Source organism: Bufo gargarizans, chromosome 4 (genome assembly GCF_014858855.1).
Source record: "Bufo gargarizans isolate SCDJY-AF-19 chromosome 4, ASM1485885v1, whole genome shotgun sequence".
NCBI lineage: Eukaryota > Metazoa > Chordata > Amphibia > Anura > Bufonidae > Bufo > Bufo gargarizans.
The window spans coordinates 442640372-442666376 of NC_058083.1; the positions used below are offsets into that span (position 1 = coordinate 442640372).

The 26005-nt window shown below is 44.4% G+C and overlaps 1 protein-coding gene across 1 annotated transcript in view; it reads left to right on the forward strand.

Annotated features, from left to right (window-relative positions):
• NOX3 (NADPH oxidase 3) overlaps positions 1–26005 on the forward strand; it is a 119511-nt gene that overhangs the window by 23712 nt on the left and 69794 nt on the right. Inside the window, exons 5-6 of the mRNA XM_044291841.1 lie at positions 20521–20666; positions 25151–25332. Coding sequence (XP_044147776.1) covers positions 20521–20666; positions 25151–25332 — 328 coding nt within the window. The remainder of the gene's footprint in view (positions 1–20520; positions 20667–25150; positions 25333–26005) is intronic.

Here is a 26005-nt window from a genome sequence, read left to right on the forward strand (position 1 = left end):
GAAGTCAGTGCTATTATAAATAAGGGGGGGGGGGGGGGGGCAGGGCAGGGCAGACTAGAAGAAGCTCTGAGTAGCTTTTGGGTGGACTATGGGTGACCATGTCTTTGGTGGGTGACCACTGACCATGACATAACAATCAGTGCAGGGCTTCTGGTGGCCACACTCTTATTTTAGCAGCCTTGCACTGCTCCCATGAAGTACTGTTTGTGCTTTGTGTGAGCTGTGTGTGCTTGTCACTTGTGTAAGCTAGGTGCTCCATGGGTCCCCTGTGTGAGCTATTTGTGCTCCACGTGTCCCTTGTGTAAGCTTTGTGTTCTGTGTGTCTCCTGTGATAGCTGATTGTGCTCCTTATGTCCCCTAACTTTTAAGTTACTATTTTGTATATTTAAAATAGCTTGCAATTATTTAGAATGCTACTGTTCAGGTATGTTAAATGGGTTCATTATAGATGTACTTCATTATAAAGGCCCTGACTGTGTGTGTCCATACAAGTGGATTTTTGTATACTCATATTTAAGTCATTGAGCCCCTCCCTTGACAAATTTCTGCATATGCCCCTGGGTAAGTGTAATATACTCACCTACCAAACCACACTCTCCTACCAGACCACACTCAGAATCCAAATACAAAAAATGAACAGCCAACAAAACCTAACATAATCTCCTTATGTATGTATTTGCTTTTGTTTTGTACGATAACTGTTGCAGACCACAGCAAATAAAATAGAAAAACAGTGCATTGTCCTCTCATGCTGCAGCCATGCCTTTCCCCCCCTCCTCTCCCTCTGATGCTAGTGCATGTGAGAACTTACTGTTTAGTGTTTGAGGTCATACGTGTGCACCTAGTCATAGTTTTTTTCATTTTTGCTTCAACCATATAATATATGTGGCATGGTTTTTGTGTTATATAGATAGATACATAAAGTTTAAGGTTATCTGTTATTTCAAGTAGCTGATACATAAACTATGAGGTACACATTGAAGTTATTTCATTTCAAAGCTTATCTATAAAACCTAAAATAAAGAGCTGGGTGAAAATGATAAATTCTGAAAATATATCCTGCCGTAATCAGCTCAAAAGGATCCTTATTTTACACTATTAAAAGTAACCACTTCTTCTTTTCAAGCATTGTTTCATATAATCGGCTTTTTCTGAGCTTAAAACATACAAAGCCTACTTTATTAGCATCCACCATTATCTTGCTGCGTCAATAACAGGTTTTTCTAATAGAGGTGAGCAACCTTGAAAGAAGTGCATTTAGATCTATGTTTACATGCCAACCTTTAATTTCTCATCGGTTCTCACACTACTTCAAATGCAAGCTTTAATTGCTAAAATTGGAAAGGATGTAATTAGAGCCTGTTGGAGACAGAGCATGTTCAAAGAGGAATACACAACAATGTTATCTGTAATCAAGAGCACAATTGAAAATCCACTCCAGGGATCTGTGCTTATGTTGGCTTTTCGTCTTCACACATGCCTATGTATAATGAATGCAGCTTTGCTGTCAGAATCCCATTATTAAAGCATCCTTGCAGACGTACGTCAACATTTTTCATTTTCACACTTGCCTGGGTTAATTAATATAAGTTCCCATCAGATACATCTTTCACATAATGTGACGCTTGTGGTCCTAAATCTTCTATATGAAAGTCATTAAGAGAGGCTCCACATAGCTGTTTGTATACTTGTTTCATCTCCTTGAGAAGGTTCCATGAAGATTATGATGCACATAATTACTCATTTTAAGTGCAAATTGTCTTACAGAAATCAGTTATGTATATGTAATGGAGACAATTAAACTCTGCAGTGGATTTTCATGATCATATAAATAGGTTCATTTTTATTTAATTTTACAGGAAGGGGCTTACACATTGCCAATAGAGGTTTCAGAGCTTCCAGTCAAAAATCAGTTCCTAGAGACCCAAAAGCTTATTTGCAATGAGACAATAGCAACACTATTAGCCCACAATACAGAGGTGCACACTAGGTGAAGCTTCTTCCATGTCCTTCATCACTACATTTTATTTATATAGGTTATGCACATCTTGTAGAATGTGCCATTCTCAGGCAAACTGTAGGTATACACTCACCTAAAGAATTATTAGGAACACCTGTTCTATTTCTCATTAATGCGATTATCTAGTCAACCAATCACATGGCAGTTGCTTCAATGCATGTAGGGTTGTGGTCCTGGTCAAGACAATCTCCTGAACTCCAAACTGAATGTCAGAATGGGAAAGAAAGATGATTTAAGCAATTTTGAGCGTGGCATGGTTGTTGGTGCCAGACGGGCTGGTCTGAGTATTTCACAATCTGCTCAGTTACTGGGATTTTCACGCACAACCAGAGAAGAATGGGCCGACTGATTCAAGCTGATAGAAGAGCAACATTGACTGAAATAACTATTTGTTACAACCGAGGTATGCAGCAAAGCATTTGTGAAGCCACAACACCCACAACCTTGAGGCGGATAGGCTACAACAGCAGAAGACCCCACCGGGTACCACTCATCTCCACTACAAATAGGAAAAAGAGGCTACAATTTGCATGAGCTCACCAAAATTGGACTGTTGAAGACTGGAAAAATGTTGCCTGGTCTGATGAGTCTCGATTTCTGTTGAGACATTCAAATGGTAGAGTCCAAATTTGGCGTAAACAGAATGAGAACGTGTAATCATCATGCCTTGTTACCACTGTGCAGGCTGGTGGTGGTGGTGTAATGGTGTAGGGGATGTTTTCTGGGCACACTTTAGGCCCCTTAGTGCCAATTGTCCATCGTTTAAATGCCACGGGCTACCTGAGCATTGTTTCTGACCATGTCCATCCCTTCATGACCACCATGTACCATCCTCTGATGGCTACTTCCAGCAGGATAATGCACCATGTCACAAAGCTCGAATCATTTCAAATTGGTTTCTTGAACATGACAATGAGTTCACTGTACTAAAATGGCCCCCACAGTCACCAGATCTCAACCCAATAGAGCATCTTTGGGATGTGGTGGAACGGGAGCTTCGTGCCCTGGATGTGCATCCCTCAAATCTCCATCAACTGCAAGATGCTATCCTATCAATATGGGCCAACATTTCTAAAGAATGCTATCAGCACCTTGTTCAATCAATGCCACGTAGAATTAAGGCAGTTCTGAAGGCAAAAGGGGGTCCAACAACGTATTAGTATGGTGTTCCTAATAATTCTTTAGGTGAGTGTATATTGACTAGTGTTACATAGTAACATAGTTTATAAGGTTGAAAAAAGACCATCCAGTTCATCCTGTTATCCAGCAAGTTGATCCAGAGGAAGGCAAAACAAAAACAAGCTGTGAGGTAGAAGCCAATTTTGCCCACTTATGGGGAAAAAATTCCTTCCTGACTCCAATAAGGCAATCAGAAGACCTCCCGGGATCAACGACCCCTCTCTAGTAACTATATCCTGTAATATTATTACACTCCAGAAATACATCCAGGCCCCTCTTGAATTCCTTTATTGTACTCACCATCACCACCTCCTCAGGCAGAGAGTTCCATAGTCTCACTGCTCTTACCGTAAATAATCCTCTTCTATGTTTGTGTACAAACCTTCTTTCCTCCAGACACAGAGGATGTCCCCTCATCACAGTCACAGTCCTGGGGATAAATAGATGATGGGATAGATCTCTGTACTGACCCCTGATAGATTTATATATAGTTATTAAATCTCCCCTCAGTCGTCTTTTTTCTAAAGTGAATAACCCCAATTTTGATAATCTTTCAGGGTACTGTAGTCCATCCATTCCAGTTATTACTTTAGTTGCCCTCCTCTGAACCCTCTCCAGCTCTGCTATGTCTGCCTTGTTCACAGGAGCCCATAACTGTACACAGTACTTCATGTGTGGTCTGACTAATGATTTGTGGAGTGGAAGCACTATGTTCTCATTGCGGGCATCTATGCCCCTTTTGCTGAAAACCATTATCTTATTGGCCTTGGCAGCAGCTGCCTGACACTGCTTTCTAAAGCTTAGTTTGCTGTTCACCAAACTTCCTAGGTCCTTTTCCATGTCAGTGCTACCCAGTGTTTTACCATTTAGTATGTACTGGTGACTTGCATTATTCTTTCCCATGTGCATAACCCTACATTTGTCAGTGTTAAACCTCATCTTCCACTTCTCTGCCCAAGCCTCCAATCTATCCAGATCCATCTGTAGCAGTATACTGTCTCCTTCCATGTCAATTACTTTAGACAGTTAGATATTTTACTGTGCAAGCCTTCTACAAGATCATCGCGCTTCGTGGTAACGAATCAATTTTCCCTAAAATAGCAGTACAAAAGCAAACCGTACTCACCTCATCCATTTGCACGAAGAGTCTGCCACAGCCATCTTGATTGAAAAACCTGCGTAAAATCTTGTGCGCGGTACGACGTCACCATGCTGACCAGCGTGATGGCATCGTCACGCACTTCACAAGATTTTGTGCTGGATCTTCAATCAAGATTGTCACGGTCAGCTCTTTGCGAGCAAATGGTTACGGTGAGTATTTTTTTTAACAGATTAACTACTGACAGCCCTAAATGGTCATCTAAGATGCCGCAATCAGCAGTGAATGCAGGATCTGAGGGGTTCAATGACGGGGCGGCACCATCGCCGTTCCCCATCATTGTGTCCACTACTCACAAAGAAATGCACTTTGGGATGAAGGACTTCGTCACAAAGCGAATTTCTTTGTGAAATTCGGCGAAGCAGCTGAATCAAACCAAATTTTGAGAACTTGGCTTATTTTTAATGTTGACCATTATTCAACTTTAAATTCACAGGCTACCACCCTTAAAACTTAGCTTTTAATATTTTTCTAAAATAGACACAAAAGACCCTCCAGCATAGAACAAAATAATGGACAAACATAAAAAAAGGAGAAATAGTGCTGGGTTAGTACTTGATAATAGGGTTAATGTATAGCAGGGATGGGGCCTAATAATAAGCTATGGGCTCTCTCCCTATAGCTAACCCTCTCACTATTTATGCCCTGCCTATAAACAGAATAGCCACCCCGATAGGGGCGATCCCGTATCAGGAACCTCCTGGATACCCTAGGATGGCCCTGATTAGGGATGTCCCTAATAGCTGATATAAAAAAGGTCAAAGATTTGAGCAGCGATCACCTGCCGAGGATTCCACTGTGTAGCACGGAACAACTCCTTCACCCGAATCAGGAGAAATACGAAGTATGAAGAAAAAAGGGGAATTTTGTCCAGCTTGTAGTTGTGGTAATCCAAAGGCTTTTATTCAATAATCACGGAAGTATAAAATCCAGGTACTAATAGCTGATATATGCTATCCCATTGATAAACCATTATTAGGATACCTAGCGACTAATTGCAAAAAAAACAAATATACTATTTAAGATATATATAGATATTATAAGACAAAGATCCAGAGATAGGTAATATAATAATCAATCCATCTCCTGATTCTGATCATAAATTCTCATTGTCAATAATCAAATAGCACAAAGAAACCATCCTCTAGTATAGCAGAGTGTTTTGCATCAACCAAAAATGGTGACACCAATATCCCTTAAATACAACAAACATTAGGGTGGCATCTAAATTGATGACCCCCTCGTCCCAACGCGTTTCACCCTTGTTGTCTTTGGGTTCCTCAGGGGACAAATTACATACAGAATGATAGGGGTATAAGTAATGCCTTAATATTTAAATTATATTTGAAATGATAGTATGTGACATTGATAGAAAGTTGTTTACTTGCGTATCATAGACGTGGGTAGTATACCCAATATCTTCATATAATGGCAGCAACCTGTGAAATAATATAATACACATGAGCCTCCAACTCACATTAAAGTAGTATACATTCACATTCAGTACTTTCATGATTAGGTACCGGGTTACAGCTGGCCTCTGATTGTGACATATAAAGAGACGTATATATCCAATACAGATTATATTGCCGGGGTCCAGTATTCAAGGCGACTTAGTGGTGCTTCAAATGTATCTCAGCCGACTTTTAGTTGAGATATATAGACTCACCTAAAGAATTATTAGGAACACCATACTAATACAGTGTTGGACCCCCTTTTGCCTTCAGAACTGCCTTAATGCTACATGGCATTGATTCAACAAGGTGCTGATAGCATTCTTTAGAAATGGCCCATATTGATAGGATAGCAACTTGCAATTGATGGAGATTTGAGGGATGCACATCCAGGGCACGAAGCTCCCATTCCACCACATCCCAAAGATGCTCTATTGGGTTGAGATCTGGTGAATGTGGGGGCCATTTTAGTACAGTGAACTCATCATCATGTTCAAGAAACCAATTTGAAATGATTCAAGCTTTGTGACATGGTGCATTATCCTGCTGGAAGTATCAGAGGATGGGTACATGGTGGTCATGAACGGATGGACATGGTCAGAAACAATGCTCAGGTAGCCTGTGGCATTTAAACGATCGCCAATTGGCACTAAGGGGCCTAAAGTGTGCCCAGAAAACATCCCCCACACCATTACACCACCACCACCAGCCTGTACAGTGGTAACAAGGCATAATGGATACATGTTCTCATTCTGTTTACGCCAAATTCGGACTCTACCATTTAAATGTCTCAACAGAAATCGAGACTCATCAGACCAGGCAACATTTTTCCAGTCTTCAACAGTCCAATTTTGGTGAGCTTGTGCAAATTGTAGCCTCTTTTTCCTATTTGTAGTGGAACTGAGTGGTACCCGGTGGGGTCTTCTGCTGTTGAAGCCCACCTTTCTTTCCCATTCTGACATTCAGTTTGGAGTTCAGGAGATTGTCTTGACCAGGACCACAAACCTACATGCATTGAAGCAACTGCCATGTGATTGGTTGTCTAGATAATCGCATTAATGAGAAATAGAACAGGTGTTCCTAATAATTCTTTAGGTGAGTGTATATATATAGGCCCAATAGATATGAGCAGACTGCCAATATGTTATGATGCAATCTACAAAAGGATCAAGATGGTATAAATAAATGACCTCAAGTTTAATATACAGTATATCCTATAAGGTCGCCCCTACTCAAAGCAGAGACTAAAGCAGGGGCAAAGACAGTAATCATTGTTACTCCAGTGTTTTATAAGAGCTAAAATACCTGTAATGCAGTCTGTCCATATGTGTGCGGCGCCAGAAAGACAACACACCATTCGACGATCCCGGTCTTTGTAACAGATCACCCTATCTGTACCCCTGAACAAATCGAAGTTCTTGAAGTAAACTTTGATCCTAATTTCAGGAAAAACTTGATTCACTGCGAAGCAGAATTTCGTCGCGCTTCGTGGTAACTAATAAATTTTCCCTAAAATGGCAGTACAAAAACAAATCATACTCACCTCATCCATTTGCACGAAGAGTCTTCTGCAGCCTTGAAAATCCTGCGTAAAATCTTGTCCGCAGTATGACGTCACCATGCTGACCAGCGTGATGGCATCGTCACGCACTTCACAAGATTTCATGCTAGATCTTCAATCAAGATGGCTGCGGTGGGCTCTTCGCGAGCAAATGGTTACGGTGAGTATTTTTTTTTAACAGATTAACTACTGACAGCCCTAAATGGTTATCTAAGATGCTGCAATCAGCAATGAATACGGCATCTGAGAGGTTTAATGACGGGGCAGCTCCATCGCTGTTCCCCGTCATTGTGTCCACTACTCACAAAGAAATGCACTTTGTGATAAAGGACTTTCTTTGTGAAATTCGGCGAAGCAGCTGAATCAAAGTTTTGAGAACTTGGCTTATCTCTAATGTTGACCATTATTCAACATTAGACACTGCTAAGGTGTTAAGGAAGGTGACCATACACTTAGAGGAAAGTTTACCTTAGGGCCCATTCACACGACCGTATTAACGGATCCGCATTCGTTCCGCATTTTTGCGGATGGTATGCGGATCCATTCATTTCTATGGGCTCTGAAAAGATGCGGACAGCACACCGTGTGCTGTCCGCATCCGTAGTTCTGTTCCGCGGATCGGCAAAAATAAACTCACATGTCCTATAGTTGTCCGCATTAAACGTTCCGTAGCCCTATTCAAGTCTATGGTTCCGCAAAAATGCGGATCATAAGGGAGTGCTTCCGTATGTTATCCTCAAAAATACGGATGAATGTCCGCAATTTACATATCCCTGGCCCCAATAAAAATTTATACTTTTATCAGACATGTCTATGTGCCCCTCACAAAAATCAGATAGAAGAGCCATATTTGTCTGACAGCAAAGATGTCTTTCTCTGTGTAGCGCTCGATAGTATTAATACAAGAAAAGCCAGAGCTGTGGGATACACTCTCTGATTTGTTCCACGACTGTGTCCGTAAGGATAGGTCGTGGTACGAAATTGCTGAGGAGCTTCTGCCTGAGGAGTGGGCGAAGGGCGATGGCAAGGTGCACAAGAAACTTGGTAAGTAAACTAAAAATGTATAAAAAAAGAAAAAAAATTAAAGTTGTATAGGTTTTATTGTAGTGTAGCATGCTCAGAGAACTTTGCAAACTTCCCTGAGCGTCCACAGCATGTTATATAAGTGCACGTGCATCATGTCATTTGCTTTTAGTGTACTTGCAGGTACTATCTAGCATGATCTGCATGCTCAGAGAACTTTGCAAACTTCCCTGAGCATCCACAGCATGTTATATTTGTGGTAGGGGCTGAGGTGTACGTCAGCTTGGAGTTGGGGGAAGGGGGGCCTACCACCCTCCAAGACCTATTATGGCTGAACTGTGCCCGGAGCCAGAGCGGGGTAGGCCTGTATATGTGGGCCACCCAAGAGAGTGGAATGAAAGAAAGAAGGGTTGGGAGGGTGGGGCCTGAAGCGACCGTCCTGGAGGTGAGGTCGCGTGGGAATAAGTAGCCGGCAGCCCCGCCCACAAATGCAGGCTGTAACCAGCCTTAATACTTGTGGTAGGGGCTGAGGTGTACGTCAGCTTGGAGTTGGGGGAAGGGGGGCCTACCACCCTCCAAGACCTATTATGGCTGAACTGTGCCCGGAGCCAGAGCGGGGTAGGCCTGTATATGTGGGCAAGAAGATACCACGCGTTAGGAGTGAAACATGTTTATTGAGTAAACGGGACAACTTACAAGGCCAGTGAACCAAAAGCCCTGGCAATCTCGACCTGCGGGTTAGGTATATACCTGGCAAAGCATGAAGAACGCCAGCGCCCCATCCTGCGGATAATATGCGCGGGAACCTGGTGTTTAGAGGCCGCGGAGGCGGCTCCTATACGGAAAGAATGCCCTGAAATCGTGTCTGGGTTATGTCCTAGCCCTGCTGCTAATGCGCGAACGTGGGACATGAACTGGGACGCGGAGAGCGGTCTGCCCTGGAGGGGAAGCAGCGGATCCTCTGGAGCGAGAGGAAGGAGAAACTCGGCCAGGGCCCCCAGGACCTTGACGGGGCACCAGGAGTTAGATGTGGGGAAAAACCTAATCTCGACCGGAGGACCCGATTGGCTAGTCTTTGAAGAAGGCAGAAATAGGGAAAACTGGTCACCTTGGCGAATGAGATGGCGTTTAAGGAGGGTGGAGCGTGTAAAGGCGCTGGAAGTAAATTCCCCTGGTCTTAGGAAACCATAAAACCCGAGATATATTGCAGCCTTGATGACAAGGCTTGCTGGGTGCCCAAAGGGGGAACCATCTAGGGCTAGTGACAGACTTCGAAATAGCTCCCCAGAGACTGGCTGTCTCCGCGCCGCTGGGCTTGGACTGTTTTTTTGTATGCCTCTGAGGGTTGCCTTCACCGCCTGGTTGGCTAGGATGGATTGGCAAGAAGGATCAGCAAGCAGTCTGTAGTGCTGGACCCCCGCTAGGTACCCCTTGATGGAGTTGTGAGTGAGGTGCAGGTGGAGATGGCAGTGGGCGATGAATGCCATGACAAAGGTCACATAGTCTTGGCCTTTCTGCGGGTGGCTGAGCCTGAAGCGCCGGAACGCCCTGAAGCCCGTGAGATAGTTCCTGGCGGTGTTTTTGGCTAAAGATCCCTGGACCAACTTCTTCGCGGATGCCACCAGCTGTCCTAGTCCATGGTCAGGAGGTTGAAGGGGGGAACGGGCGTGCCCACCGGATCTGCGTCTGGCATAGCCTGGAAGAAGATGGTGTAGTTAAAACGGGACAAGGCGTCCGCCGCTACATTCTCAGCCCCCGCGATGTGGGAAGGGAAAATATGAAAGTTGTGCCGTAGGGACAGCCAGACCAACCTGCGGAGGAGGGACATGATCCTTGGTGATTTGGCCCTGCCTTTGGAGAGAACCTCTACCAGGATTAGGCTGTCCGTGATGAAAGCCACGGGTTTGTTGGCCCAAAGGGGGCCCCAGACCTGGGCGGCCGCCACCAGCGGGTATAGTTCCAGGAGAGGGGAAGATTTGAGGGACTCGCCATCGAGGGAGAACTCCGCCGGCCAATTGCCAACCAGCCAGTGGGGGTGAAAAATGGCCGCAAACCCTCGAGAAGCAGCGGCGTCGGACTGGATCCTCGGGGAAAAGGCATCCAAGGAGGGCACGAAAAGGGAAATGCCATTCCAGGAAGTGAGGAAGGAGTGCCACATGAGGAGATCCGCCACTGCCTGGTTGTCAAGATGGATGACGGAATCCTGGTCCTGTGCCGAGGGAAGAAGAGAGAGGAGCCTAGACACAAAGGATCTCCCCTGGGGCATGATCCGTGAGGCGAAATTAAGGGAACCCAGGAGAGACTGCAACTCCAGTTTGGTAAGAACCCGGGAGGAAGCCGCGATGGAGACTGCAGACCTGATCCTAGATAATTTCGCCTCCGGCAGACTTGCTTCCATGGAGATGGAATCTAACACGATGCCCAGGAAGGTGACCCTCGTGCTAGGGCCCTCGGTCTTGGAAGTGGCGACTGGAACCTGGAGACTGGAAAACAGCTGGAGGAGGATGTCCAGCCCGGAGGCTTCACCCCGGGGGTCTTGGACGATTAAGTAGTCGTCGAGGTAGTGAATGACCCTGTCCAGACCCCCGTGGTGACCCAAGATCCAGTGCAGGGCGCCCGCGAACTGGTCGAATAACCAAGGACTGCTCTTGGAGCCAAAGGTGAGTCTATTGGCAAAGTAATACTGATGATCCCACTTGATGCCATAGAAACCCCAAAGATGAGGAGCAATGGGAAGCAGCTTAAAGGCGTCCGCTATATCAGCTTTAGCAAGAAGGGCCCCTCTTCCTAACTGCAAGATGAATTTGATGGCTTCCCCTATGGTGGAATAGGACATGGTGAACTCTTCTGATGGAATCAGAGAATTCAAGCTGGGTGTGGAGGACATGTGGGGCGCAGACAGGTCGTAAATTAACCTTTTTTATTTGAAGATTGCTTGGAGACTAACCCGATTGGGCTAATCCTCCAGGTAGCAAAGGGGATTAAATCAAATTGGCCCAGCAGGAACCCTTTTTGGACCTCCGTCAACAACAGACTATCGACTGCCCCCGGGTCGTGCATGGCCGACTGCAGGTTTTTCCCCTCCCAGGACTCAAGAGGGAGGGCAATCAACCCAGTGTGGAAACCCCTCCTGAATCCTGAAAGGAGAAACTGGACCAAATGCTGATCGGGGTGTTCCTGCAAGAGAACAGCCAACAATTCGATGTTGATGTCGGCTAGTCATGGCTTTGAGGATTTTTTCGGGCAGGAAGAACGGGGGTGAGCCCTGAAGCACAGCGAGCAAACGTGTAGAGCTCTGCAGCTACCAAAGCCGCACCCTCCTGCATTGAAATTGTTGCATACTTGGCTCTGCCCAAGAAACACAATGGGCCTGCCCAACTTGTCCACGGACGGCTGGCTTCTTAGGCCAGAAGGACCCGGGAGGGCCCGGTCCAGACCTGGAGTGGCCAGCAAGGGACACCAGTCGGCCGTGTGCGAGATGGACTGGCACGTCGTGCAGGTGGGAGCTCTCAGCCCGGCGAAGTGTCGGAAAAAGAGCTCCATGTCTAATATAGCCCAGTTGGTAACAAACTGAAACTGGACTAAGGCTGCCGCGGCCTTGGCGGAAAATGAACGATGATAATCGTAAAAGTTGGCGCCGCCATATTTGTATCCTAGGTCCGTCAGCCGGTACAGATAAGTGTCCAGTTCCTCCCGCCTGAGCGGGTGGGCTGAGCAGACCACATCGCGGTAAAGGCTAAATGCCAGCACAAACTCCGGAATAGAAAGCTTTCTATTCAGGCGGGCATCTTTGGCCCTGAGTAGTACTGCAACCTCCCCGCAATTGATGACTCTGTTCTCAGCCACATCCTGGGAAGCTATCAGGATGGACGCCAAGTTGACGTCCTTCCCAGCTAAAATGTCCTTTTTGATGGCTTCGGGAAAAAAGTGGGCTGCGAACTGCCGCTCCCTTGCTCTGTCCTCAGGAGGCGATAGAGCTCCGCCTTCCGGGCCGAAGCTGGATGGGGAATACCTCTCTTACTCAACTCGGCGATGAGTTTAGGGACAGTCCAACGCCTGAGTGATGGGCTACCAGCGTGCCCTGAAACTGATGAGCCGGGGCCCGAGAGGGAGTCCTCAATATCGGATGGTTGGGACATCTCGCACCTGTTAAAGAAAAGTCAAAACGACAGATGGGGAGAGAAAAAATAAAAATAAATTTTAAATACAACCAAGGACTGGCATGAAACGAGGAGAGAGGCGAGAAGGAAACGTGATCCTACCCGAATTGCACAGAACTGGACCTTGCTACAGGAGGGTACTGGAGAGAGTACGGGGAAAAATAATTACCTGCGGACATAAGCAAGATAGGCACGAATGAACACCGCTTTTGGGGGAGCTGACGAGAAAGGAAGACCTAGGGGTGCCGAGGGCGGGGTGGGTGAACAGGCGAGAAGAGGAACTGAACGCCTCTGGTGCCTGCTTGAAGGACCTGGATGAGTTGGGTGAAAATTCTTAGAATGGGAGCGTGTCGTGACCGAAGGGGGACCCACGTGACGCAGAAAAAGGGAGGCGAGAAAAGGACCTGGCGGTCCGGGAAGGAAAATGACCCTGGCAGCAGGGGTTGACGGAAGAGGCGTCACTGGGTGGACCTGGCGTGCTTAGACGTGCCTCTAAAGAATGTGAATGGGTGGACAGAGACAGAGCGGGCCTGGGCGATCCAGGACAAGAGACAGAGCGGGCCTGGGCGATCCAGGACAACAGAGACAGAGCGGGCCTGGGCGATCCAGGACGACAGAGACAGAGCGGGCCTGGGCGATCCAGGACGACAGAGACAGAGACAGAGCGGGTCTGGGCGATCCAGGACGACAGAGACATAGCGGGCCTGGGCGATCCAGGACGACAGAGACAGAGCGGGCCTGGGCGATCCAGGACGACAGAGCGGGCCTGGGCGACCCAGGATGACAGAGCGGGCCTGGGCGATCCAGGATGACAGAGACAGAGCGGGCCTGGGCGATCCAGGACGACAGAGACAGAGCGGGCCTGGGCGATCCAGGACGACAGAGCGGGCCTGGGCGACCCAGGATGACAGAGCGGGCCTGGGCGATCCAGGATGACAGAGACAGAGCGGGCCTGGGCGATCCAGGACGACAGAGACAGAGCGGGCCTGGGCGATCCAGGACGACAGAGACAGAGCGGGACTGGGCGATCCAGGACGACAGAGACAGAGCGGGCCTGGGCGATCCAGGACGACAGCAAGAAGATGAGCCTGAGTGAACCAGGAAGACTAAAGACACGAGCCTGGGTGATCCAGGAGGAAGGAGACAAGCGAGCCTGGGCGGTCCAGGTAGACTACGTATGGCGAGTGGGAGCAAAACGATACTGTAGAAATAGTAAAACAACATGTATAAGATACCTGAGGAACCCAGGAACTTGATGAACAGCTACTTGGCTGAACGGGAAGACTGGACAAGCTTAACCGCGATCCTGCTCCTATTGGGGAAAAACGTATCAGCACCCAAGTATGACAATGAGCTCACAAGGAGGAAAAAAAAAAAAAAAAAAATTACACCGGAAGCAGCATTGCGACCCAGAAGGGAAGGCCCGTCTAAGTGAACTGCCGCCCCCCTCCACATACGCGCCGGGCCGGGAAGCCGGCAGAGCCACATGCCTGTGCACAAAGGGGCGGCGCGGCGGCTATGCCAGGAACCCGAGCACGGAGGGTAGCCCACGCCACCAAGCCATGAAAAACGCCCAGAAAGGAGGCGGTAAGTGGAGCCGACCAGGCGCGCGCGGGAGGCGACACCACCGCCGCGCCACAAACTAGGGCACAGGAGGGTAGCATGCGATGCGGAGGTGCAAATGCACACAGGAGGGCGGCACAACAGGAGATGGGGACATGGCAGTTGGAGCATCGCACGGGCATGGCGTTGGGGACATGTCTACATGAAATGAGGAATCCTATTGGATCAGTGAAACTGCTGGAGAAACACACATTCACAAAATAAACAGAGAGCGGGGCTCTTTTTTTTTTTTTTTTTATCATTCCCCAGCTCTGCGTCCACTGATGAGGCTAGCTATGAGTTTGCAATTTATGACACTGAAAATTACTTCCTACTGACAGAAATTCACAACATAATCAAGCGCACAGCTGGGTGAACATCAATATAATATGACCGTAGAACGGATCGCCCCCACCTGGAGAGCCGCCGACGCCGGTATCGCCGAACCCTGCTGAGGAGAACAGACCTGTAGAGAAGAGGTTCCCCTGGCGCTGGAGAGAAGAGGGAGACCGACCGGGCGGTGGACGAATGCTGCCGCACGCTCGAGGCAGCCGAGCGAGCCGAGACTTACCCGGAAGTGACGAGGCCGCAAACCGGAAGTGACGAAGCGGAACGAAGGAGCCAGCCTGAAGCGACCGTCCTGGAGGTGAGGTCGCGTGGGAATAAGTAGCCGGCAGCCCCGCCCACAAATGCAGGCTGTAACCAGCCTTAATACAAGTGCACGTGCATCATGTCATTTGCTTTTAGTGTACTTGCAGGTACTATCTAGCATGATCTGCATGCTCAGAGAACTTTGCAATCTTCCCTGAGCATCCACAGCATGTTATATAAGTGCACGTGCATCATGTCATTTGCTTTTAGTGTACTTGCATGTACTTTATTTTTTACATTTTGAAATTGTATTGTGACATAAAAAAATTCACACTATATTAATTTTTTTCTTTTATTAATTTTATTTAAATACAGTCCAAAACTTGAAAACAAGATGCCGTGATCAATTTCGGTGGGAGGAGACGTACAAAAAAGGACGTAGTGGTGATAGTGGTGGAAAAAAAACAAACCCATATCTATACACCCAGCAACTTCAGTTCCTGAAGCCCATTTTTGAATTGCGGCCGTAAGTTTATTTATGTTATTTTTTTTTCTAAAAAAATAAACATTCTATAAATTTTAAATTATTAATAAAAAATTCTTGTTTTATTCCTTATTAAGAACTGTCGACAGTCTGGATGAAGGCCCATCTGAAACGCGGTCTGTGGATAGTAATCCGGTGATGTCACCTCCGGACCCCTGCTCTCCAGCGCGTACACCACCGCAGCCTTCAACTCCACCAGCTGACCTTCCGGATGAACCCCAGACTAGCAGAGCATCCAGGAAGAGGAGACGACAGAGTCCCCCTCCGCAGCCTATTTCAGGATCAAATACTCGAGACCTGGTGGATACTCACGTTCTTGAGTATTTATCCCGAAACAGGCCGGAGTGCCAGGAGGACTCTATAATGCTAGGACTGGGACCATTTCTACAAAGAGTACCACGGTCAAGGCAGCATATGTGCGTGTCGTCATTGACTGCTGTCCTTGAATTATTTGCAGGGCCAATAATGCCCATGAATATTTTTAATTATTTAAATGAGGTGAGAAAAAAGCTGCATGTAACGGCTGACCAGCCAACGTTTGAGCCAGTATTGAGCCAGCCTCAAAGGGTCACACGAGTCTACCCACCCCCCCGCCTCTACCTCCTCAACATGTGAGGGTTACTCTTTTACCCAAGACCTGTATGAGTTATGATTTCTATTTGTTTTTTTATTAAAAAAAATTGGTTTAAACACATTTATGGCTTTTTCATATTGTTTTATTAATTCAGGTAACTCTAGATTGTGTCCAATGAGCTAGAGCAAGGTAATGTAAGCTCTTACACTACATTGTTTGATAAAAAAATGTCTCAGCAGTTTTTTTTTTCTAATTTAAGTGTTCATCAAACTGCGGCCCTTCAGCTGTTGGAAAACTACAACTCCCATCATGCCATGTAGTAGGCTGATAGCTGTAGGCAGTCTGGGAGTTGTAGTTTTGAAACAGCTGGAGGGTCGAGTTTGGCCATCCCTGGTCTAGCCATTCAATAATTTTAGGCCTCTAATTACACACGGCCATTGGGCGGCCATAGCTGTATTGTGGGCCACCAACGGCCGCAGGGCAGGGGTCAGCTCTCAAATCCTTACTATGGGTCACCGGAACTTAGCATACTCTATGTCTGTGCACCTCATAGTAAAGATTTACGAATGTTGCTGTGCAGGCGCTGTGCAATCCCATTTAATTTTAGTGGAGGATTAGGGAGCTCTGGCTAGGAGTGGGCTGACCCTTGAAAATACCTTAGCACAAATTTCCACACTCTATTCTCCATGGAATTCAGACTACGTAAGTTTCACACTTTCCTCAAAAATGATCAAACAGGATAAAACGTCTGTCGGATCCGTCCTACGTCAAGTGTGAAATTAACCTATGTCCTAGAGTGGCATACATTATGCGCACAGTATCATAGGATGCTGTGTGCATCGGTCCGCCGGCATGGTACTATTGTACTGTAATTATAAATGATAAATAATAATAATCCAGCAGCTAGCCCGATGGGAAGAGCATCATTGTAATCTATGATACTGTGCACTGACATACGCACAATGTATGCCACTTCGGGACATATGGGCCGCCCCCAGACCAAATGTGCCTGACTACATTCAGCCGTGATATAGCATAAAGTTTGTTTCTATATCCCAATGAGGTATTAGTCAGTTTTTTGCAAAATCATTCATTAAATGTTTTAATGATTTTCCAAAATACCTTAGCTCGCAAGCCAATGTCAAGGCTCCTCATTATATTGCGAGTCCCTAATCTAATCTAACAATATGGGAACTAACTAACTACAAATTTATTTTACATTAATTTAGATAACCATAACCCAAAAATTAACGACGAGTACCACGGATGCTGTTCAGCTGCCATGATAATGCACCCTCTATACTAATGAAGTAATCGGCAAAGAGTTCTCGAACTGCCAGTACAGCAGATCCAGGCCTTCCTTGTGGATTATGGTCTAATCCAACAGATGTGGTTGTTGGAAAAGGGGCCACTTCAGGTTCAGAGGGTGCATCATGAATCCTGGTGAAGTTGTGTAAAATCACACATGCCTGTATCACCAGGGAGAACACTCTCCATTTATTGGACAGTATCCCAAAAGCACATTCTACATATCGACGCGCACGAGACAGACGATAATTAAATATGCGCTTTCGGTCATCCAAATCGCGTCTAGGAAATGCTCGCATTACATGTGGAGATAATGCAAACCCTTCGTCTGCCACGATTACAAATGGAGCGGCTGAAGCAGAAGATCCGGGTAGTCGTCTGGGCTCTGGCAAGGCAAGTTGGTTGGCGCGAAGCTGTTCACCCATTCGGGAAGAACAGATGATGCGGGTGTCTGCTGTGCTTCCATAGGCCCTAATATCAACAATAATAAATCTATAATTACTGTCAACTAATGCCAACCGCACTGTAGAAAAATATTGTTTAAAATTAAAATACTGGGACCCTGAGTGAGGCGGTTTCTTAACACGTATGTGTTTGCCATCCAATGCCCCTAGGCAGTTTGGAAACTGCGCAGATTGATAAAACCCATCAGCAATTCTAAGCCAATCTTCTGCCTTGGGTTGGGGCATCACTGCATCTCTGAGTCACTGCCAGATAAGTTGACATGTGTGACAGACGATCCCAGATATCGTTGAGATTCCCAGCAGATACTCATAATGCAAGATGCAAAAGAGTTCCCAGTCGCAAGGAACCTGTGAAGAGAAAAATAACATTATTAAGTTTCATTTTTTTTATTTTTTTTTTATTTTCACTAAATAATAAAGGATAGACTAATAAACTTACCTCAACGTGACTAGAAGTCTTTCTTCAGGTGAGATACTGCGCCTCATGTTGGTGTCCTGGAAAGTGAGCCCAGAACGGAGAGACGCGAGCAACATATCAAATGTCTGTACAGACATACGGCAGTAACCCTGGAATTTATCAGGGTGCTGCCGTAAGTCAAAGTATAATTTGTGAAAGTGGCCCTTCTGTAGACTCTGCGAGACAATGGGATGAACCCACCGCCTCCTCCTCGGTTCTTCAGACAGCATTGCTGCCTGCTGTCCAAATCGGTGAGAAATTAGCCAGTACAGAAGAACCTCTCGATGATTAACCATGATAGACCAGAAATATAGCACGAAACAGATACCGACCAAGCACAAGTCTCACACTAAGCTCTCGGTGCAATCAATGCTAGACAAAATGGCACTCAAGCTATCTGACAGGAATTATTTATATCACTTTTTTTTTTTCTGCACAGAGATCTTTATATAAAAATTACAAAGACATCTTCAGTTTTTTTGCGGATCCGCAAAAACGAAACACCATCCGTTCCGTTTTTTCACGGAAGATTTGCGGATCCGCAAAACACATGCGGTCGTCTGAATGAGGCCTTATAAAGATATTTGGTACTAGATTGCTTCCCTCTCCTCCTTTAAAACACATGCACCTTGGGACAAGAATTATATTTTTTTCGGCCATTGTTCACTGCATGGGTAATGACAAAATAGTGCTGCATAACTGCATACATCATATTTTACAATTGCCTTCATTTGTAAGTGTAATTTACAATCTCACTTTCTAAACTGAAATATTAAATGTTATCATCTCAGTTAATTATATAGACTTATCTGGAATAGGTCATTTATATCGGCGGGGTATGACTCCCAGGACCTCTGCTGATCAGCTGTTTGAAGAGGCCACTGACTCTGTGAGCGCTTAGGCCTCTTTCTAGGCCACTGACGTCACCGTATGTTGGTCCCGTGGCAAAGGTGCAGTTCAGTCCCATTCAAGTGAATGGAGCTGAGCTGCAATACCAAGCACAGCTGTTATACAATGTACAATACTGTGTTTGGTAAGCTGTGAAGAGACAACATCACTTACCAAAGCTCTAATGAGCACAGCTGCCTCTTTAAACAGCTGATAGGCAGGGGTCCAGACAGTCAGATCTCCACTGATCTGATATCATCTAATGGAGGAAAATAATACTATATAGGTGTATAGTTATACTTATCATACTATATATATATATATATATATATATATATATATATATAAAAGTATCGTCTGAATCTCCTGTCTGTCACAGTTTTACCTATTGGTTAAATTTTTGGAAGTTTCTCATTTTGGACTTTTTCTGGTTAAAAACTGTGAATTAGGGAATTCTGAATTTATAAAAGGGCTCCCATTTATTTATTTTGATGTTAGCTAAAACAACACATTTGCAACATAAAATATTGTTTGCTTCTCTACTGTCTTGAAAATTATTTATAGGGGCTTAAAGTCTATGTTCATTTTTGGAGGCAATTTTTGTTTATGATTGCATTTGACAAATTTTTGGCTAAAAATCATATTTTCAATAGGCCTTTATTAAAAATATTGAGCCGTTCTGTCACAAAGGGTCATCTGTGTCACTGGTACTTTCACTTTCAATTTGTGCTGGTCATCTAATAACCCTTATCTCTAAACTTCTAGGAGGTTATAAACACTTATTTAAGCCACATTGTTATCAGTTAGATAAGTATTGAGCTATAACGAGTGTTTATAATTTCAGAGAGCAGAGATAAGTAGCCCATCAGATTATCTGGCTGACAGAGCAGGGAGAAAATTCCAATCCTGCTAATAGAGTATATCAGCTCTGTACAGAAAGAAGGGTTCCATATAGGTTTGAGCAAACTTCTGTTTTCAAGTACGGCATACAAGGTTCTGGTTATCTAAGAATTCAGTTATGGATTCCGCTATAACTTATTGTCCGTGGTAACGGAATCCATAATGGAATTCTTAGTTAACCTGAACCTTGTATGCCGAACTTGAACACAGAAGTTCTCTAAACACTCCATATTTTTAATAAAGGCCAATTGAAAAAAAGATTTTTAGCTAAAAATGAATATAATGCAATAATAATTAAAAAATGGCCCTAAAGATGTACATAGTTTTAAGCATCCAAAGGAGTTGACTGATTATCAACCTAGCAGTCCCTTTAGAGTTGTTTTCATTCCTACTATCCCAAGGAAAATCATAAACTCCAAGGATAGCAGGTGGTAAAAAGCCAATTGTACTGTTAGCAGTAAGACATGATCATAGAAAATATTTCCAGAATTTATGGGGGCCTCATGCTTTAAATAATGCAGACATTTTTCCACTTTCTTATTTCTACAGTTCTGTTTGTAACTATGATTGTGTGTATCTGCAAATACTAGTATATACTGTACCTACTTATTAATTTTAGGAATTTTTGTATTGCAGCCATCCACATTGTCGCACATTTTATTAATATAGAACGCTACCATATGAGTCGGTCAGTAGAGGCTGGGGAATTGTGTAACATACTAGCAAACATCGGCAATCGGTCGAATGAAAATTACCTAAATCCAATTAGAAGCTACAATAAAGTAAGTTTGTTTTGTTTGTTTATTAAAACTGTTCATAGTAACTTGTGTACAATAATATAGTGTATAAACAGAAATGTTATAAATAAGTAATATGGTGAGAAAAGGTATACGTCTATATTAATTATTCAAGCAAATATAAATGTTCATGGACGTTAAAACTCAAAAAACTGAAAAAAGTGTAATAGTAATCCAGTATCAAAGTGGTGTGTAGCCTCCAAACGTGATATAATATTGAATGTACAGGCCAGGTATCACATAAAACCTCTAGGGCACAGGTGTCAAACACAAGGCCCGGGGGCCGAATCCGGCCCGCCAGACCTCGTCATGTGTCCCGCGCAGCTGCCGCCGGCCGCCAGCCTTCACCTTTTATTCTCGCTTTTTTTTTTTGACACAAGAAAGCCGCCTCTTCAGCGCATGCGCGGCAGCCTACAAGCCAGAGAACGTCTGCCCTCTAGCGGCGCCGGCCGTTCTCCACAGGAAACCTCCACTTTACATGCATTCAGGAAACCTCCACTTGTTTTTATATTGAGCGCATGCCATCCTGTAATATGACAGATCCAACGGCTGCCTGAACCCTTCTCTCCTGTACTGTAAGTACATATGATGTATGTGGGGAAGGGGGGGGGGGTCTGCTTATTATTCTGCTTAAAAGTCTGATTATACTTAATTTGAGAATATAATTCCAGTAGGTAGGTTGCACACTGCTGGTATCATCCGCAAGAAAACTTTATTGGAGACTGCTCAGAACATGGTATTTGGTCTGAGCAGTCTCCAATAAAGTGTCTTGTGGACAATATCAGCGATGTGTGACCCTCCTTTTCTGACTTGCATCATCTGCTACTGAAATGTGAGTGGGCTCTGCGTTGGTCTGCACCTGCCCTTCACAGCACTGCAATGGTTACATACCATGGCAGGTGGAGCTGTAAACTTTGGATATACTGACCACTTCCATGTCACTTTACAGTGGTACAGGGACCATAAACTACAATCAAATAACCCAAAAATGTCCAAGAAAAGAAAAGTTGGTGCAGAGGGAAGGCAATTTCAGGAGAGATGGGAAAGTGAATACATGTTTGTGATTAATGGAGATAAGCCGGTATGTCTTATTTGCTATGAGGCAGTGGCAGTGATGAAGGAATACAATTTACACCGGCACTTTGAGACCAAACCTGGAGCCAAATTTGCTAACCTTAGCCACCAGGAAAAGCAACAAAAGGTCCAAGAATTAAAAGGTAGCCTGCATTCTCAACGGAATATTTTTGCAAAAATTACAGCAAAAAATGATGCAGCAGTGAAAGCCAGCTATCTTGTGGCTGAAGAAATTGCGCAAGCTTCAAAGTACTTTTCAGAAGGTACAACCGTCCCTTGAGGGTGACCAAACTGCTGATGCGGCCCCCGATGAATTTGAGTTTGACACCCCTGCTCTAGGGTAATCTGTGGCATCTAGTGTGTATTGCCGCAATGACACACCTCTCCCTTGTAGTTCACCAGGGCTACATGTACTGCGTGGTGTTTTTGTTGTCACATATAATTGTCACATTTAATGTGCCTGCCCAACATATGGATGGATATATTTTTAGACCTCAGTATCACGAGGTTATCATCCACATGATATAGGGGTCAAATTGGGCCATATAGAATGTGCGATAATTATTGCGCCCTAGGGAAAAAGACCACCGTCCTCTGACTCTAGGCAAGAAACCCAGTGCTAGGCACGGTAACCGCACCGCTCTCGCCACTGGGATATGAGCATCACCCAGGAGATGGCCATGCATTATGCAATCCCCCGGGAATGAAACAATGGTGCTATACTCCCGCTAGTAGATGTACCAGCTGATATGGTTCATATACAGCAAACTATCAGCCACAGCTAGCAATGAGTACTAGTACTGGATGGCTTGAGGCATTTTTGTGCGCCTAGTATGCATACTTCTTCAGGAGCATAGAGCACCAGAAATAACAGAAGAGCCCTGCCTAAGCCGCACTTCTCTAGTGTGAGAGTCAGCGTTCTAATGTGGCTTGATGTGAGCCACGGCACTATTGATTTTTTGAAGAAAATATGACAGTTATCCTTTAAAGGGTTTCTACCACCAGATTTTGACCTATTTAGCTGTCTGTCACTAGCGATCTGATTTTTGGAGGATCCACGGACATGAAAAATGAAAAATCTAAGTCAAGTTTGCCATTGAAATGATAGGAAAAAACGGACACGGGCGACGATGACAATCTTGTGTGCATCCGTGATATTTCACGGACCCATTGACTTGAATGGGTCCGTGAACCATTGGCCGTGAAAAAAATAGGACAGGTCCTATTTTTTTCACAGCCAGGAAACATGGATCACGGATGCGGCTGCCAAACGGTGCATCTTCCGATTTTTCCACGGACCCATTGAAAGTCAATGGGTCCGCGAAAAAAAAGGGAAATCGGCACAATGGCCACGGATGCACACAACGGTCGTGTGCATGAGGCCTTATACTGTAAAAAAACATTTCCCAAACTTGGGTTTGGTTCCAAGGTACCCGAGTTCGGGAAATGTTTTTTTACAGTATAAATCAATTTCTGAAGTTATTATGTCTTCACATAATAACTTCAGAAATTGATTTATACTGTAAAAAAACATTTCCCGAACTCGGGTACCTTGGAACCAAACCCAAGTTTGGGAAATGTTTTTTTACAGTATAAGGCCTCATGCACACGACCGTTGTGTGCATCCGTGGCCGTTGTGCCGATTTCCCTTTTTTTTCGCGGACCCATTGACTTTCAATGGGTCCGTGGAAAAATCGGAAGATGCACCGTTTGGCAGCCGCATCCGTGCTCGCAAGACTTCGTGAAGTAATAACTTTGGCTCATCAGAGCGCTCGCTCCGTACAGTATTGAAACAACGTTTTATGTGAATCGACTTCGGATGTTTCATCCAAAGTCGATTTACTCATCCCTAGTTATGACTGCTAGAACACAAAGGGGGAAACTATTATTGGTTCTTAAGGCTAACATTAATTGTGTCACTAAGAGGTTAAAAATGCAATAGTGTCCCCTGAGTTGTGCGCCAACAAGATTTACTGCATACACACATTAAAAATCTACAATAAAAAAGTTAAATTTTTTGGAGGGTTTTTCCAATTTTAACGTGACTGTTAAAACATGAATATGCTACACCTCTGACATTATTATTAGTGATGAGTGAGCACAAAAGTATTCGGATGTTCGGCCCGAACACATTGCTATATTTGTGTGCTCATTTGCATAAACATGGGCATATGGGAAAGACGTGCAAATGAGCAGAATCTGCCTTGTTTTTCAGCTGTCATAAGACTATGAAAACCAATAGATGGCGCTATTGAGTAATGAACAGCTCCCTCTATTGGTTTCACAGTCTTATGACAAGACAAATATTCTTGTCAGAAGACTATGGAACCAATAGAGGGCGCTGTTCATAACTCAATAGCGCCATCTATTGGTTTCATAGTCTTCTGACAAAAATATTAGACTGAGTCTTATGATAAGCTTATTAGTGTAGCCTTTTGCATGGAAAATTTGCGATTAGAATATTTGCAATCTACACTAGGATGATATCTGAGTTATTACCAAGATTTTCCAGTGTTAGATATTATCACTGACTTACTACACAATTCTGACATAATATTCGCTATATTGCTATATATTTGTTTTTTTTGAATATTATGAATATTCTAAAAACGAATATAGAGCAATATAGCGAATATGATATCAGCGAATAGTCATAACACTATGCAACTAATAGAGGGCACTGTTCATGAGTCAATGTTTCCAAACCATTTTGATGGTGTTTCCATCAATTTCTAACCTTTTTTTATGAACCAGACAGCCACTTCTCTTCCTAGCAGGGGGTACCTGGTTGTCTCCCATTGACTTCCATTATACTCGGGTGCTAGGCCGAGCACACAAATATATAACAATGTGTTTGGGCCGAACACCCGAATACATTGGTGCTCGCTCATCACTAATTATTATTCAAAAACTGATTGCCTAAAACTGGAAAAAGCAGAACGTATGGTATTGGATATTCAGAAGCTCAATTATGAAGTAAGATTTGGGTATTTTTTTATGCACCAGTAGTGTATAGTGCAGTCAAAACCCATATGGCCCACCACAATTATTATTTACCACAGATTACTGTGTCTTTCTCGATGTATCATGCAAGGTACACTATCAGCACATGAGAACACACTGTTAAGCTTTGATAGCTTAAATTTAAATGATAAACCAAAACTGGTCTAAAAGTAGTCTTTTTCTAACTGGTTGAACATTTTATTAGATATCAAACTTGTTTTTCCATTTTGATAGATATCTGATACTTTGGTTGATGGGAGATTCTTGCTTGTACGTGTTTCATTGAATCATGTGGCATGGCAAAATAGATAAAGTGTGGGAAACATGATCAACATGTATAAGGATGTAATGGGCATTTCCTTTTCTCATCTTATTATGTGTTTTGTTTCCAGAATATTATAAAAGAAGTGATTGTCTCTATAGCTGGCATCTCTGGCTTTGTCATCACATTGGCTCTCGTGTTAATTGTAACGTCATCTACAGAACTCATAAGAAGGTCATTTCATGAAGTCTTCTGGTATATCCATAACCTATCTATTATTTTCTTCATCGGACTTGTTTTACATGGTACCGGGTAAGCCAAAAACTGCCATATTGACAATATGTGCTTTAAGTCTGTCGTGAAAAAAGAGACCAATATTAGTCGCAGTTGTTGTAATACATTGAGTCTTCCTTACAGTATTCTCTGCTCTCATATGTTTGCAGTGACCTGAAGCTCTTTGGAACAAAATGCTGGGTCGTGTGCAGGACTGCCACTTACATACTGTCAGATAGTTCCTTAAAGGGCTTCTGTCACTCCACTAAATTCATATATTTTTTTTTTGGTCTCCCTACAATCCTTATGCTGCGATTTCTTAATATATATAGCTATTACACTGTTTGGTTCAGTAGTTCTATCAAAAAACGGACTTTTATATTATGCAAATTACCTCTCGGCACAGGCGCGCTGAGGATGGAGCGGCTGAGGGAGCGTCCTCCTCTGAGTGCGCCTGCGCCAACTGAAGACCGGCGCGAGATTTAAAACGAAGACAGGGCCAGTCAGAGGACGAGCGCGTCCGCTGGCCCTGTCAATCAACATGAGGAGGGGGCGTCATTATGAATGGAGGATGCGGCTGCTAGCAGCAGGTAGCCGCCCTACCTGCTGCTAGAGAGGTAATTTGCATAATATAAAAGTCCGTTTTTTGATAGAACTACTGAACCAAACAGTGTAATAGCTATATATATTAAGAAATCCCAGCATAAGGATT